The sequence below is a fragment of the Mobula birostris genome, chromosome 1 (assembly GCF_030028105.1).
Source record: "Mobula birostris isolate sMobBir1 chromosome 1, sMobBir1.hap1, whole genome shotgun sequence".
NCBI lineage: Eukaryota > Metazoa > Chordata > Chondrichthyes > Myliobatiformes > Myliobatidae > Mobula > Mobula birostris.
In genome coordinates this window covers 121300535-121317840 of record NC_092370.1, presented here as the reverse complement: position 1 = coordinate 121317840, position 17306 = coordinate 121300535, and the positions used below count along the sequence as shown (strand labels likewise).

General features: G+C 42.1%; 1 protein-coding gene across 3 annotated transcripts in view; it reads left to right on the top strand.

Moving 5' to 3' along the window:
* Positions 1–17092, top strand: part of znf516 (zinc finger protein 516) — a 143323-nt gene extending 126231 nt beyond the window's left edge. For all 3 annotated transcript variants that reach the window (XM_072261523.1, XM_072261502.1, XM_072261513.1), the window contains one exon: positions 14280–17092. In XM_072261523.1, the coding sequence (XP_072117624.1) occupies positions 14280–14506 (227 nt within the window). In that variant the 3' untranslated portion in view covers positions 14507–17092. The remainder of the gene's footprint in view (positions 1–14279) is intronic.
* The last annotated feature ends 214 nt before the right edge of the window (positions 17093–17306 follow it).

The window sequence follows — 17306 nt, the reverse complement described above, 5'->3', positions numbered from 1 at the left end:
GTGGGTTATCATTTCAGAGTAAAACTTTAGATCATCACATAGAAATATCCCACAACATGGTTCCAAAGCACAAATGTATACAAATATACAGGGATATATTTTACTTTTCCTGAAATGTTAACTTCTGTAACACACTCTATAATACAGTGCATTATTAAAATTATAAATAAAAACAGAAAGTGCTGGGGATACTCAGCAGGTCACAGAGAGAAATGCAGAGTAAACATTTCAGGTTGATGACCTCTCATCAGTTTTTTTGTTTTCGATTATTAAAGTCATTATTTTAAGGCATAAGTTAGGAAATGTCTAGTGCAGTATAACCAAAGTCACAGTATTTGCCAAATAAACTGAAGTATTTTAACATTGCTGTAATTTCTTTTCAGTTCAGAAATCCTTTGGCAGAGTTCAAGTTATTGTAGGCAAGTATCTATCTGGAGAATGTCAGGTATAGAGCTTGTAAATTGTAATTAATTATACTCATTTCTTTTTCCCACAAAGAAATGGGTGGAGTAGTTTGCTGGTCTGTCATCTAGAGACCAGGATATTTTTAAAAAGTGTATTCATATTTGGGAAGTGAGCTTTGCTAGGAAGCAACACACACAAAATGCTAGGGGATCTCAACAAGACAAGCAGCATCTATGGAAATGAATAAACAGTCAACTTTTTGGGCCAAAACCCTTCTTCAAGACTGTGAAGGAAAGAGGAAGTCGCCAGAATGAAAAGGTGCGGGGAGGGAAAAGAGGCTACCTGGAAGATGATAGGTGAAGCCAGGTGGGTGGGAAAGGTAAAGGACTGCAGAAGAGGGAATCTGCTAGGAGAGGAGAGTAGACCGTAAGAGAAAGGGAAGGAGGAGGAGACCCAGATGGAAGTGATGAACAGGTGAGAATAGGTAAAAGGCCAGAGTAGGGAATAGAAGGAAAGGGGAAGGGGTGGGAAATTTTTTTATCGGAGGGTGAAATCAATATTCGTGCCATCAATTTGGAGGCTACCCAGACAGTCTATAAGGTGTTGCTCCTCCACCCTGAGTGTGGCCTCATCTTGGCACAAGAGGCACATGTTGCAATAGGAATGGATTTAGGAAGGTCCATTTATTGCCCTTCCCTAATCGCTCTTGAGAAGGTGTTGGTGAGCTGCCTTCCTTCATCATTGTAGCCCTTCTGGAGTGAAGCAGTCAGACTCAGGGGAAGGAGTTTCCTGATTTAGATCCACCAACAATGAAGGAGAAACAATATATTTCTCAGGACCGCATTGACTTGGATGGAACTGGTGAGAGCTGGTGTTCCGATGCACCTGCTGTCCTTGACCATCATGGTAGAAATCAAGGTGGAAGGAGATTTGAGGATTTGAGTATCCTAGGCAAATAACTGCAGTGCATCTTGTAGATAGCTCACAATACAGCCACTGTGGGTTGGTGGTGGAGGAAAGGTTGGCGGACGTGTTGCCGGTTGGCTGGACACTGTCGAGCATCTTGACTGTTGTTGGAGCACCACTCTACCAGTCAAGTGGAAACTGACTTATGCCTTTCTTTGGGAGTTAGGAGAGATGAGAGCTGACTCAGATATATGAGAATAAAACCCCACCAAAGCTGCTGAAGAGATGTAAGTTTAAGGGAATAAGCACATGTGGAATGGAGACTTGGTCTCAGTAATGGTGGCCTTAGAGAGCCATACACAGGCGCACCTTTAAGAGCTGTTGCCTCACAACTCCAGTGACCCAGGTTTGATTGAGAACCCCAGTACTGTCTGCATGTTCTTTCTATGACAGAATGGGCCTTCCCCAGTCGCTCCTGTTTCCTCTCACACCCTGAAGGCACTATCAGCTAATTGGTTACAGTAAATAGTCCCTAGTGCACAGATGGGTGGTAGAATCTAGGGGCAGTAGATGAGACAGTGGGAATGGGTTTGTTAGGAATGTATGTTTGATGGTTAGCAAAGCCTCGGTGACGCCTGTTTCTACACTGTATGCTTCCATAAAGCTACGGAACTGTTGTAGTAAATACTTATCCAACTCCAAGTCAAGCTTATTGTCATTTAACTCTGCATATGTATACTGTCAATGTTTCTCCACACTAGGGTGGAAAGCACAGTATTGTACACAGCACACATATAACACAATAACTTAGGAAAGTAAGAATTAAGTCAACAAATGAATTACACATAGGTCAACAAAGTAAAGTGAATAAATTAAATATTGCAGGGTACAGTACAAACTATCCGGTGGCACTTCGAATGTCCTTCAGGGAAAGGAATCTTCCAAGCACCAGAAAATTTACAGATGCTGGAAATCCAAATCAAAACACAAAATGCAGGAGGAAATTAGTAGGTTGGGCAGCATCTATGGAAAAGCGTAAACAGTTGATGTTTCACACCGAGACCCTTCATCAGGACCGGAAAGGAAGGAGGACGAAATCAGATAAGAAAGTGGGGGGGAGGGGAGGAGCAAGTACAAGGTGGGAAGTGATTGGTGATCGTGTGGATAATCAGAGTCTTTTTCCCAGGGCTGAAATGGCTAACATGAGAGGGCACAGATTTAAGGTGCTTTGAAGTAGGTACAGAGGAGATGTCAGGGGCAAGTTTTCTATGCAGAGAGTGGTGAGTGCATGGAGTGGGCTGCCAGCGACGGTGGTGGAGGCGGATACGATAGGGTCTTGTAAGAGACTCCTGGATAGGCACATGGAGCTTAGAAGAATAGAGGGCTTGGGTAACCCTAGGTAATTTCTAAAGTAAGTACATGTTCGGCACAGCATTGTGGGCCGAAGGGCCTGTATTGTGCCGTAGGTTTTCTCTGTTTCTATGTTAAACCCGGAGAGGGGGAAGGGGTGAAGTAAAGAGCTGGGAAGTTGACTGGTAAAAGAGATAAAGGGCTGGAGAAGGGGGAATCTGATAGGAGAGGACAGAAGACCATGGAGGAAGCGAAAGTGGGAGGAGCACCAGAGGGAGGTAATTGGAAGGTAAGAAAAGAAGGTGTGAAAGAGAAACAAGAATGGGGAATGGTGAAGGAGAGGAGGGAGGAATTACCAGAAGTTTGAAAAATTGATGTTCATGCCATCAGGTTGGTGGCTACCCAGACAGAATATAAGATGTTGCTCCTCCAACATGAGTGTCAGTACATGGCGTCCTCTGCTGTCACCATACCCCAATCTTGTTTCCCTTTCACACCTTTTCCATGGAAATCTTCCACTCCTTCAGTGTTTATGTGACTCCTGTCAATGTGATCGACTCTCATTACTTATTTATTTCAGGAGCAGTGAGGAATGGACAACAAATTTTGGCTTTGCCAGTGAGGTTGTCATCCTATCATTGAATAATAAAATAAAATAGATTCCGTGTTTCCCCCTGCAAAATGTCAAAAGGTCAAAAAAAAGCCCTGTAGTTGCCCCAATTTTCAAAAAAAGTAAAATGCTGCAAATACTCAACAGGAATGTGGAGAGAGATTTCATCAGACAAATGACGAAAGGCAATTGCCATTCCCATGGACCTGTTGAGCATTTCTGGTAATTCTGTTTTTATTATTGAAAAGGAGTTCTGATTTGAATAGGAAATCATTACATTTCAGCGGATTACCAGCAAGGTTACAAATGGCCAATAAGGTTGCCTCATGATCTTCAGTAGTTTCAGTCTACCCCCCTTGCCCTCGGTACATCAGACTTCCACTCATCCGCCCACCTCTCCATCTCAAACACCATTGCCCAGTGACCTCACAAATTTGTTGGAAAGTTCTGTCAGCAAGATCCGTGGGAGTTGAGCAAGTACCTGGAACTTTCAGCTGCCTTCATAATTGATTGACGTAGGGTTAAAAAGAAAACTGATATGTTGTTGCAGGTTTTGAGTTGTTCTGCAATCTTGCAGTTCAATAATTGCTCACCTGCTCTGTGTTGTCAGTTCCAATCATCTTGGTGTGGGCAGGAAACTAAAAGCGTCAGATCCTTCTTCTAGAGAGGAACCCTTATCATTGTGTTACTTACCTTTAGTTCAGGACCCAATTTGGTATCTGTCGAAGTATACTAAGCTAATGGCCTTTCATTGATGGCCAATGCTGCAATGTCACATGGGTCACAGATGATATAATGGGCATCATGATCACATCAGAGACAAAAGTTGAAGTAATAGACTGGAACTTGGTAAAGGGCCTTTTAAATGGAATATTAAACTGCTATTCAAGTGCAAATCAAGGCACCGCACAATTGGAGAGAATGTATATGAGCACAGGAAAATAGGAGCAGGAGTAGGCCACTTGAACTGTCAGCATGATCATTGGCTGACTTACCCCTGGGTTCAGCTCCTGCTTTGTGCCAGATCTCCATAGCCCTCAAATCACAATCTTTCAAAAGTTTATCAACCTTCTCTGAAAGTGGAGGTTCTGTCCGGGTTACACAAGAAACTGCAGATGCTGGAATCCAGAGCAACAATCATCTGGAGGAACTCAATAGGTCGAGCAAAGCCAATGCAGGAGGAAAGGAAGTGTTGATGCTTCAGATCTAAACCGTGCATCAGGACCCTGCATCTGCAGTTCTGATGCAGGGCGTCGCCCCAAAGTGTCAGCAGTTCCTTTCCTCACACAGGTGCTGCACTTCCTGCTGAATTCTACCAGCAGTTTGGTTGTTGCTCCTTCCGGGTTACGAACACCTGACTTCCATATGGATTATAGATACAGACACACATCTGGGAGACTGGGTAGGGAAGATTTACTGTCTGTTGCAGAGCTGCAGGCATTTTCTGCCATGTGGGAATCAATTGACAGCTGAGTTAAATGCCCTGGTTTAACTGCACGTTGTCCTTGTTTGCCCAGGGTTTTTATTTAAATATATTTCCAGGCAGCTGCATTTCCAACTTGTGATTTGTTCCAGCTATAACAGTTCTCAGGAACTGTACCTGCATTTCGAATGAATAACCTCCACAACTGTCTGAGAAATCTGGAGGTTCACCACTCTCTGTGAGATGAAATTTCTATGTACCTTGGTTTTAAGTGAGGTATATCCTGAATTCAAGACTGCTCCCCATTTGTGAAAAGATATTGACATCTACCCTGTCAAGCCCCCGTACAATTTTATATGTTTCCCTAAGATCACTGACATTCATCCACTCTCCGGAGAATACAGGCCCAATCTGTTTAGCCTCTCCTAAAACTCTCATCCCAGAATGAGTGAGGTAAATCTCCTTTAGACAACCTCCAACACTACTACACACAGTGGCCATTTTAGTAGGTGCCTCCTGTTCCTGTTAAAGAGTTCGCTGAGTGTATGTTTGTGGTTTTCTACTGCTGTTGCCCGTCCACTTCAAGGTTTGATGTGTTACGCATTCGAAGATGCTTTTCTGTAAACCACCGTTGCAGTGCGTGGATATTTGAGTTTCTGTCAGGGAGATCCAGTCTGGCCCTTCGCCTCTGACCTCTCTCATTAACAAGGCATTTTTGCCCACAGCACTGTTGCTCACTGGATGCTTTTTTTTTGTTTTTTGCACCATTCTCTGTACACTCTAGGGACCGTCGATATTCAAACCCCCCTGTCTGTCACCAGCAATCATTCCACTGCCAAGGTCACTTAGATCACACTTCTTCTCTGTCCTGTTGTTTGGTTTGAGCAATAACTGAACCTCTTGACAATGTCTGCATGGGTTTACGTATTGAATTGCTGCTACATAATTGGCTGATTAGATACTTACATTAATTATCTAATTAGCAGGTGTACACAAGTGCCTGATAAAGTGTCTGCTGAGTGCCACCTAGACAGAGTATTCCATACAGAAGTATATCAAGGTATTATAAAAGAAAAACAGAGTTCAGAATACCATTACAGAGAAAGTGCAGTGCGGGTAGACAAATAAAGTGCAAATGCCAAAAGAAGTAGAATGATCTTTATCATACAAAAGGTTCATTCAAGTGAGATTGACCCATGGTGTATTATATATTACTAGTCTACTTACCCGAGAAAACACAGACTTGACAGACAGCAAATGCAGTAAACGTTTGCCAGATTTATTCCTGAAGCGGAGGAATTGTCTGCTAGGTGACATTGAATCAATTAAGCCTCAATTCACCAGAAGTGTTTCCCCTGGCTAGGGGCATGTGGGAGGAGAAAGAAGGGCACCTTGCACAGGGGTCGTAGACCCTTTGGATTCCATGTAAATCATTTAGGAATGAAATAAGGAGACTTTCTTCACTCAAGAACATTATAAGTGCTCTACCACAGGAGATATTGAATATATTTATGAGGGAAATAAGATTTCTGAAGTGGGGAGGAAGTGGGAATATGGTCCTATGATAAATAATCAGCCCAGATAGTATTGAATAGCAGAACAACCTTAAAGGGCAAAGTAGCCTCCATCTGCTCCTACATTCGATGTAGAACTCTGATAATGCACGATGCAATTGTTCAGAAAGACTGATGGTTCAGACTCTGGGTCATCTGGATCACCAGTGCTCTCCTTAAACTTACTCGAACCCCACTTCCCGCAATCCCCTTAAACTCATCAGGGACTCTATTTCATGTACTTCTTCTAAAATAATCAGAGCCCATTAAAATAACCAGAACCAGAGTCCTGATGAAGGATCTCAGCCCGAAACGTCGACTATACCTCTTCCAATAGATGCTGCCTGGCCTGCTGCGTTCCACCAGCATTTTGTGTGTGTTGCTTGAATTTCCAGCATCTGCAGATTTCCTCATGTTTGCAGAGCCCACTCTATCCCTTTTCCCACATTCCCTTTAAATTCACTGAGGGATTACCCTTGTGCTGTTTTTGGCTCTATTTTCATACTCTTTTTAAACTTGGCTGGTTCTTTGGGAAATTTATTTTACCATATAACATCAAGAAAGTTAATTTGAAGTGTGTTCAGGTATTAATAAGAGTAACATCCAACTGTTCAGAAAATCTTCCAGTTCGCCACCATTCAAAATCCTAATAGTGTCAGATTATCAGATTTCAAGTGTCCAAGTTAAGGTCAGATATTCTACACAACTATCCCACAAACAAAAGTTAAGTGCATAGAAACCCTTTCAAAAGTAGTAGTTGAATTAGTCTTAAAATATTTGGAGAAAATGTCCCCTGTGGGGTTTTAAGTTCCAAGATGCTGGAAGTCCAAGACCTTGGGCTAAATTGAACTTTATGATATATTGCTCCACCTGGAATTGTATATGTGTTTCTAGTGAATGATTTAGCTGCATAAAGAAATGTAAAAACACATTTTCTGATTTACTGCAGGAAATTTGATGTTAACAATGGGGAACTTTCACTTAACTCCACTCGATAAGATAATCCTTCTGTTGAACACATGATTCAGCCAATGGAAAAACTGCCTTTTGTTTTAGGAAATCAAATGAACCCCCTGTTCTTTCTAATATTTATTATTTCATTGGCTTTAACTCATTTTCTTTTTAATTTAAAGCAATGACATGACTCCAGAGTGCTCAGTTCTTGCTGTGCTATATTTTCTTGTTTGGATCCAAATGCAATTTAGGAATTTGAAATTCGGGGCTGTAAAGATGGATGGACAACCATTTTGTTTGTAACGTGCACACAGCCTCAATTAGAACCGGCCAGATTCAATTCTGAATTTACTCCTGTTAACTCTACACTCTAATAGAAAATCCATTTTAATTTTGTTACAAAAATGATTGCACCTATGGATGGCCTATTTTTAGCTCCTGCCACGACAGAAATGTTTAAACAGCAGTCGAATACTAACGGTTGCATTTTATCAATCTCAAAGCTCCTCTGGGTCCTTGGGTTAGAGGCAGAAGAGAAGCAATTTGGGATGTCTATGACATTGTCCTGAACCCCAGAGGGAGGGAGAGAGAGGGGAACACTTTGTGAAGATGAAATATATGCCTACCCTTGATGTTCGAAGATTCTGTTTCAATGGACCCATGTTCCATTACCTCAGCAGACTTCTGAAATGAGTACAATACTAACCCAAGGCTTTTTGTGAAAGTAACTCCTCAAGGAAACATCTTCTTCTTGGGATCAAGGATGGACTTGCTGTCATCCCAATTCTATGGGTTCTTAGTTAACTGATGACACCAATGCGGCAACCTCAGATGAGGCAGTAGAAGGGCGATTGGTAATTAGGTTATTACTACCACATGTACCAAGATACAGGAAAAAACTTTTGCTTATGTGCCACCCAGATAGATCATTCCAAAGAGGTAGCACAAAGGATAATAAAATGCAGAATATAGTGTCATATTTACAGTGCTGGTTGATAAATGAAGTGCAAGGGCCATGACAGGGTAGACTGGAAGATCAAGAGCTTATCTTTATTGTGGAGTCTGATAACAGCAAGGATAGGAGCTGTGCTTGAGCTTGGCTCTTGGGCTTTTGTACTTTCTGCCCAATAGCAGAGAGGAGAAGAGAGAATGACTGGGCTGAGAAGGGTCCTTGACTATGTTGGCTGCTTACTGAAAGCAGCAGGAAGTATAGACAGAGTAAATGGAAGGGAGAGTGCTTTTCATGATAGACTGGTTTGTGCTCGCTAGTCTGCAATTCGTGGTCTTTAGCAGGGGCAAGTAGGCGGGTAGTTTGTGAGGTGGTATATTCCTTCTGCCATATACACGGAGCTTCTCTGTGATCCTAATGCGTGAACCTAAAATTCTCAACACCATCCCACTGCGTGGTCATGGGTTAAAGATTCATAAGAGTCATGATACAAAAGATACAAAAGCTGGAGAACACAAACCAGTACAGCTTTTAGTTCACTGTTATAAAACTATTGAATGGGCTTCTTATACTGAATGTTAAAGATGAATTCTTGATTGCCCACTATACCTCAGTGTGGCTGTTGCACTTTATTTGTTTACCTGCTCTACACTTTCTGTAGAACCATATCAGTATATTTTGAATTCCTCTTTTTCCGTACCACGTCGATATGAAACAATTTGTCTGGATGGCACAGAAATATAATTTTTCACTTTATCTCAGTACATGTGATAATAATAGACCAGTTATCAAAATATAAGGGAGTGCGTGCAAACGGAATAGCCCCACTGAATATCCATTGCTTGCTATAGCTGTGAAAGGAGAGCCAGGATGCAGAATCACACCTGGGACAATTTGCAAAGGTATTCCCTGCCATCCATTGCGATGTTCATCTATTGCTGTGGCTCTCGCTGAATGCAAAAGAAATCAAACTAAGTCAGTTTTCTGCAAAAAAAAAGTTGGCAACTGAATTTCAAGATGATTAAGCGAGGGGCAGTACATTATAGTTGGATTAAGGAAGAGCCTATGCCTTGTTTGGTAAATATTAAATCTCCAGAGATTCTGGTGCACTCTGAAATTACGTAGGTGTCACATTTTGTAATGACAAGTCAAGGTGGGACATTTATATTGACTGGAAGGGCCAGGGTACTGTAGTAAAACAGAGGGACCTTGGACTACTGATGGGTAGTTCCTTTAAACTGGACTCACAGGTAGATGGGATGATGAAGGTGGCTTTTGGAATGCTGACCTTCATTAGTGTGAATATAGAAGACGGGAGGTTATATTGCTGTTATACAAAACGTGCTCAACGTCGGTTACACTGTTCTAGGAAGGATGTGATTAAATTGAGATAATTATAAGAAGAGATTTGACAAGATGGGCCTTTACTGCTGGGAACATAGGATATTGAAGGGTGATCTCATAGAGCTATATGATATCAAGAGTGGTTTTTTTCCAGGGTTAAGCAATCAAAAACTAGTTTTTGGGTTGGAGGTGAGAGGTTTAATAAGAACCTGAGAAGTATTTTTTTAAACACACAGTATATTGTAAGTATATGAAACAAGCAGCCAAAGGGAGTGTTTGCATTTTTAGTGGGAGAATAAAACTGCACCTGCACAAATATCTGCAGCATCCGGGACCCTGCGATCTCTGACTTGGAAGCTGATGTCAGAGCATCTTTCAAGAGGCTGAACTGTTGCAAGGTGTCAGGCTCTGATGGTGTATCTGGTAGGCACTGAAAACCTACACCAACCGACTGTTCAAGGACATCTTCAATCTCTCACTGCTGCAGTTGGAGGTTCAACATGCTTCAAAAGGGTGACAATCATACCAGTGCCAAGAAGAGCGAGGTGAGCGGTCTCAATGACTATTGCCCAGTGACACTCACCTCTACTGTAATGAAGTGCTTTGAGAGGTTGGTCAGGCTAGAATCAACTCCTGTTGCAATTTGCATTTCCGTACAGTAAGTCTACAGCAGATGCAATCTCACTGGCTCTCTACTCGGCCTTGGATCACATGGACAGTAGTAATACCTATGTCAGGTTGCAGTTTATTGATTACAGCTCAGTGTTCAACATAATCATACCCTCAGTTTTAATCAACAAACTCCAAACCCCAGGCCTCTGTACCTCCATCTGTGACTGGATCCTTGACTTCCCCAGGGGGAGAACACAATCTGTGCAGATTGGAAATAACATCTCCTTGTGACAATCGACACTGGTGCACCTCAAGGATGCATGCTTAGCCCACTGCTCTACTTTCTCTACATCTATGATTGTGTGGCTAGGCACAGTTAAAATGCCATCTATAAATTTGCTGATGACTATTGTTGGCAGAATTTCCTTTGGTGATGAGATGTACAGGACCAGAATACTGTGGATCAGCTGGTTGAGTGCTGTCACAGCAACAACCTTGCACTCAATGTCAGTAAGACCAAGGAATTGACTGTGGACTTCAGGAAGGGAAGCCGAGGAAACATGCATCAGTCCTCATCGAAGTGGAAAGGGTGAGCAGTTTCACGTTCCTGGATGTCAACATTTCTGAGGATCTATCCTGGGCCCAACATATTGATTCAATTACAAATAAGGCACAACATTGGCTATATTTCATTCCGAATTTGTGGAGAATTGGTATGTCACCAAAGACACGCGCAGATTTCTAACGATGTACCATGGAGAGCTTTCCAACTAGTTGCATCATCATCTGGTATGAATGGGTTACTGCACCGGATCGGACAAACCTGCGGAAACCGTAAAGCCAGTCAGCTCTGTCAAGGGCACTGGCTTTCCCAGCATTCATCAGAAGGCGATGCCTCAAGAAGGTGGCATCCATCGTAAAGGACCCCATCACCCAGGACATGCTGTCTTATTGTTAGTTGCTACCATGAAGGAGGAACTACAGGAGCTTGAAGACACACCACACTCAATGTTTCAGAAACAGCTTCTTCCCGCCCCCCACCATCAGATTGCTGAATGAACAATAAACCCATGAAAAATAACTCAGTAATTTTTCCTCTTTTTGAATTATTTATTTCATTTTACTTCTTATTGTAATTTATAGTATTTTTTAATTTTGCATTGCAAGGTACTGCTACTACAAAACAATAAATTTCATTACGTATTCCAGTGATATTAAACCTGGCTCTGAGTGCTTAGAAATGGGATAAGCTTGAATATTCATCTTGATCAGCACAAAGGACTTTTTCCGTACTGTAGAACTCTATAATGTCATATTTTAGGCCACCTTTGGCCCACCTTGTACGAATGTTAGTTAGTATCCCATTCTGTATTGCCTGCTCCACGTCTTCCGAGGTGGGGTTTGGGAGCTCAACTACAGACGCAGTTGGTGGCCAGAACTGGGAGGAAAATGTTCTGGTTCAGGGGTGAAAGGAACAGATTTTTACCTGCCTGTCTTCCCCCTCTGACTAGTATAGTCAGGAGAAGAGGGATTTCCCTGCGTTCTTGTTACAGCAGTTAACAAGAGCACTGATTTTGCCCTGTAGGACTAGGTGGGGGAGTTTGAGACACTCACACTCTTTTTGTAGATAAGCTAGGGATGGGGTTCAATAAAGAGGGAGATGAGAGACACTGGAAGTTATCTGTGGAGAGGTTGGTGGTTTGAGAAGTTCAGAAACACAGGCTCTTTTCGTGGGGCTGTATAGAGGAAACAATTGAGGGTGTGGCATGATCTGAGGTTATCATAGAGTCATAAAAGCTTCCAGTTGAAATAGCCCTCGCAGCACATTTCATCCTTGCTATCTACGAAAATACGATTTTCTCGTAGATTTTCTATGTCATTCCTTTCCTATCCAGGTACCTGTCCGAATGCCTTATAAATGTTCTAATAGTATCTTTCTCCCCCACCTCCACTGGCAGCTTATTGCCTTTACCCTGACACAGTGGTGTCAAGAAAACAACCTCTCCCTCAATGTCGCAAAAACGAAGGAGCAGGTTGTGGTCTACAGGAGGAACAGAGACAGGCTAGCCCCTATTGACATCAATGGATTTGGGGTTGAGAGGGTGACCAGCTTTAAGGTCCTCGGCATAAACATCACCGAGGATTTCATGTGGTCTGTACATACTGGCTGTGTGGTGAAAAAGGCCCCCAAATTCTTTCTATAGGGGCACAACTGAGAGCATCCTGACTGGCTGCATCACTGCCTGGTACGGGAAATGTACTTCCCTCAATCGCAGGCCTCTGCAGAGAGTGGTGTGGACAGCCCAGCGCATCTGTAAATGTGAACTTCCCACTATTCAGGATATTTACGCAGACTGGTGTGTAAAAAGGGCCCAAAGGATCATTGAGGACCCAAATCACCCCAACCACAAACTGTTCCAGCTGCTACCATCCGGAAAACGGTACCACGGCATAAAAGCCAGGACCAACAGCTCTGGGACAGCTTCTTCCACCAGATCATCAGACTGATTAACTCATGCTGACACAACTGTATTTCTATGTTATATTGACTATCCTGTTGTACATACTATTTATTATAAATTACTATAAATTGCACATTTCAAAGTTGCTGGTGAACGTTCACCAGCAACTTTGATGTGTGTTGCTTGAATTTACAGCATCTGCAGAATTCCTGTTGTTTGTGTAAATTGCACATTGCACATTTAGTCAGAGATGTAACGTAAATATTTTTAATCCTCATGTATATGAAGGATTTAAGAAATAAAGTCATTTCAAGTTCCAGATATTCATCACCCTCTGTATGAAAGACATATCCCTCAGATCTCCTTTTAGGATCAGGACATCCGAGAATGATAAGCAATGTTCCTTTTATTTTTTTTTACAGCTGCGCAGACCAATCAATGTTCTGAGCAGGAAATTTTTCACAACCTGTAAACTGTAAGGCACTTTAATATTAACATTATGTAAAAGAAAGTTCCAGCTGGGCAGCAATAAGGGCTATGTGCATGGGAGCCTTTTAGTAACTGCGCTACTGCGCACCCACGCAGCTTGGGGGAACAGTGGAGATAAGTCACAGAATTCCACAGAACAGAAACAGGCACTTTGGTTAAACTGGACCACGTTGACCAACATGGTTCCATTTCCCAACGTTTGGCCCATATCCTTCTAAACCTTTAATCCTATCCAATGCCTCCTGGAATGGAGAGTTTTGGGAATGGTGAAGGGTAGATTTGTGGAGCCGTGGATACTAGGCACCACCATGCTGTCCTAGGGTGTCCATTGTCAGTTTATGTCAATATGGTCAACTTTCTCCAACTGTTCCCCAAAAGGTGTGCTTTTGACCGTGAAATTACTGGAAATGATGTCATCCTTTTCAAGGTGAACACTGGAATCACTTTCAGGTTGCAAAAACCAGTCTGTTGGAAGAACTCAGTGGTTTGAGCAGCATTTATGGGAGGAAAGAAATGGTTGATGTTTCAAGTTGAAAACCTGGACTTGATGTGGTTGTCACTGCATTTCCAATGTCATGCTAGCACTCGCGACAAAAACTCTGAATGCTTTGCATTTGCTGTTTTGGTGTTGAGATTTTCAGGGCAGTCAAAGATGCAATCACTAATGATACACCAATAGAGACTGAGTATGTATAGGGGACTAGGAATGCCTTGGATGGGAATTTAATATGAAAATTAGCAGGGGAATAAACAAACAAAGGGAGTCAGTTTCTTGGTATGCTGAGATAAAATTTTGGAGGGATTTGCTGGTTTTGGGTGGGAATGTTAACTGTAAACTCATGCACATATATTGCTGTTCATTAAAACAGAGACATTTGCTTTGGTTTCCACGTCACATGTGATAATAATAAACTAATTATCAATATCAATTTATACCTTTCCCTATGCTTTGCCAAGCAATATGAAACAAATATACATAACATCCTTTAACTGAACACAACAGCGTAACAATATTACATTACTCCTTGGTTCATTGTAAAGTAATTTACTAAATGCTTAGCCTTTGTATTTTTCTGTTTCACTTGTTTGTTAAGTCTCTATTCCCGTGTATCACTTGGTTACATAGTATCATCTACAAAAGTGGTTTGTATTTGTGCAATTGATAATGATTAAATAATAACCATATTGATTATCAACCTGAATCACTTCTTCTGTCCTGCAGATGGGAGACCCTTCCAGTGTCAAATCTGTCCTTTCAGTGCTTCCCAGAAGGAGAATCTGAAAATGCATGTTGAATATGTTCATCGTGTACCATTCGACAATAACTTGCATCCAGAACACCGCTTCAAGGTATTGCAGGGTGAAAATGGTCTCTACAAGTCACTGGAGGTGCAGTTTGAACCCCCATCACTTGATCATCATCTTCCTGAAGCAACTATCCTGAAATGAGACCTTCTGCAAAATCTACCCGTTTTGGGGTTATCAGGATTTCTTCATCCCCACGGAGCAGAAAGTGATGGAGGTCTTTTGGTGATGGAGTGGGGAATGTGGCAAACACCCTTGTGGATTTGTACTAGGCCTTAAAGAGGCATGGGACAAGTATTTTTGGCATAAAAATCAGACAAGTGCTGACTGGTTCATCTAGAGAGAGTCAGCTGTTCTCTCTGCAGATAGTTACAGATCAGTGTTGCTATTGGATGAAAAGTCAGCCAGCTGTTTGGAAAGCATTTTTATTGACTATTTACACTGGCAGTGTTTAAATCTTCACTGGATCGTATCCTTGTTTTTACCACCCACATGCTTAAGAGAGTCAGCTATGGATTTGAGCCACCAGACTGTTACCAGCAAAATACACTAACTTGGGCAATCAACTTCTCCCTGATCACACCTTTGAAAATGATTATTCAACATAGAAGTCCAATGTTTATGAAAGAAGCAGTCATACTTCTTTTAATTTAATGAATGGATTTGGCAAAACAAATTCCTGTTGACAATTAAAAGGCAGTCATGTCAACAGGAAAGCTCTGTGATATCCCCTGTAGAAGAGGTACTATATTTTAACAAGGTACATGTGTATATTGTTTTTAATAACAGCATATTAAACAAGAGAATTGCCCTTTTCTCCTCTGTCTACACTTCACTTTGGGCTATTTTTGGAATAAATGAATACTTCAGCAGAAATCGATGCCACCTTTGGAACAACGAAGGTTTTCCAACAAGTAAAACTATCTGAAGTTTATATAATTTACAGAAAAAATCGCAGTAAACTGGTCAGTTAATAACAGCAGTGACACATGCATTCCTTCATTGTTCAGGACTACAAAACAAGGTTAATCTACTTTGTTTGGTTTTATATTACTAAATTGTGATTTCCAACAACTCTGCATGCTTGGGATTGTTGCTAATTTACATTCTACAGCTTTGTCAAACACTTCCGCTCCGTCTGCAAAAAGCAGGATTTCCCAGTGGCCAACCATTTTCTTTCCTACCCACATTCTTGTTATGACATATCAGGCCATGGCCTCCTCTTCTGCCACGATGAGGCCACTCACAGGTTGAAGGAGCAACACCTCATATTCTGTCTTGGTAGCCTCCAACCTGATGGCATGAGCTTTGATTTCTCCAACCTTCCATAATTTTTCTTCCGCTCTCCTTGTCTTCAATTCCCCACTCTGGCCTCTTCACCTCTTCTCCACACCTGCCTATCACCTCTCCCTGGTGCTGCTCTTATTTCTTTTTTTTTCCATGGTTCACTCTCCTCTCCCACAAGCTTCCTTCTCCTCCAGCCCTTTACCTTTTCCACCTATTGCCCCCCCCCAGCTACTTACTTCATACCTCCTCCCCCACCCACCTGGCTTCGTCTATCACCTTCTAGATTGTCCTCCTTTCCACCCCCCACCTTTACCAGGTGTGAGGAAGGGTCTCCGCCTGAAAAGTCGATTCATTTCCTTAGATGCTGTCTGACCTGATGAGTTTCTCCAGCATTGTGTGTGTTGCTCAGGATTTCCAGCATCTTGTGTTTAAGATTAAGAATCACTGGGCCTTCAGCAAACAGAAGGATAGATGACTCGTGAGCCATTTTGGATAAGGCAAAATTCCAGCTGCAGAAAAGATTAACTGGGTCAAACTCTGCCCTTTACCTGTGGACATGATTCAAACAGTGTGGGGAAGTGCATAGTCATGTTCTTTGATAGAAGGAATAAAAGTGGAGACCATTTTCTAAACCAGAGAGCAAATTCAGAACCCAGTAGTGCAAAGGGGCTCGGGAGTCCTGGTGCAGAATTCACTCAAGGGTAACTTGCAGATTGAGTTGGCGGTAAGGAAGGCAAATGCAATGTTTGCATTCTTATTCAGGAGACTAGAATACAAAGGTGACGATGTAATGTTTTAGAAGGCATTGGTCAGCACATATTGGAAATACTGTGAGCAGTTTTAAGTATATCTAAGAAAGGGTGTACTGGCAATAGGGAGAGCTCAGAAGCCTTATGAGAATGATCCCAGGAAAGAACGGGTTAACTAGTGAGGAGCCTCTAATGGCTCTGAGCCCGGATTCACTAGAGTTTAGAAGAATGAAGGAGTATCTCATTGAACCTATTGAATATTCAAAGGTCAAGATAGAGCGGATGTGGAAAAGATGTATCCACTAGTAAGAGAGTCTCGGACTAGAGGATACACCTCATAATACAAGTACATGCCTTTAGAAGCAGGAGAATAGGGTTGGTTGAGGGAAAATAAATCACTCATGATTGAATGGTTGAGCATACTTAATGGATCAAAAAGCCTAACTTTGCTCCTATGTCATGGTCTTTTGAACTCAATTCTGAGGTCAGGTGCTGTCTATGTGGAGCTTGCATGCTCTCCCTCACATTACAAAGATATTTGGGTTAATAGGTTAATTGGACTATATAAATTTTTCCTCCTTTGTGGGTGAGAGGTAGAATCTTGGGGGGGGTGTGATTGATGGGAATGAGGGAATGAAAGAATAGGATAGGATGAAATGAATGTTAAAATGTATGCTTGATGGTCAGCACAGGGTCATTGGGCTGAAAGGCCTGTCTCCAAGCTGTGTCACCAAGGCTCTATAACCTCAGAAGTTGCACATCTTACAACTTCTCTGGTACGTCAAAATGGAAGCCGCTATAATCTCTGGATAGATTGTGTGGCAGCTCCAGAAAGACAAACAGTTAGGATAGAAATTAGTTCTGTACAGTAACCCATGCACTCTGAAAGTCATCTCCGGGGACTCCTG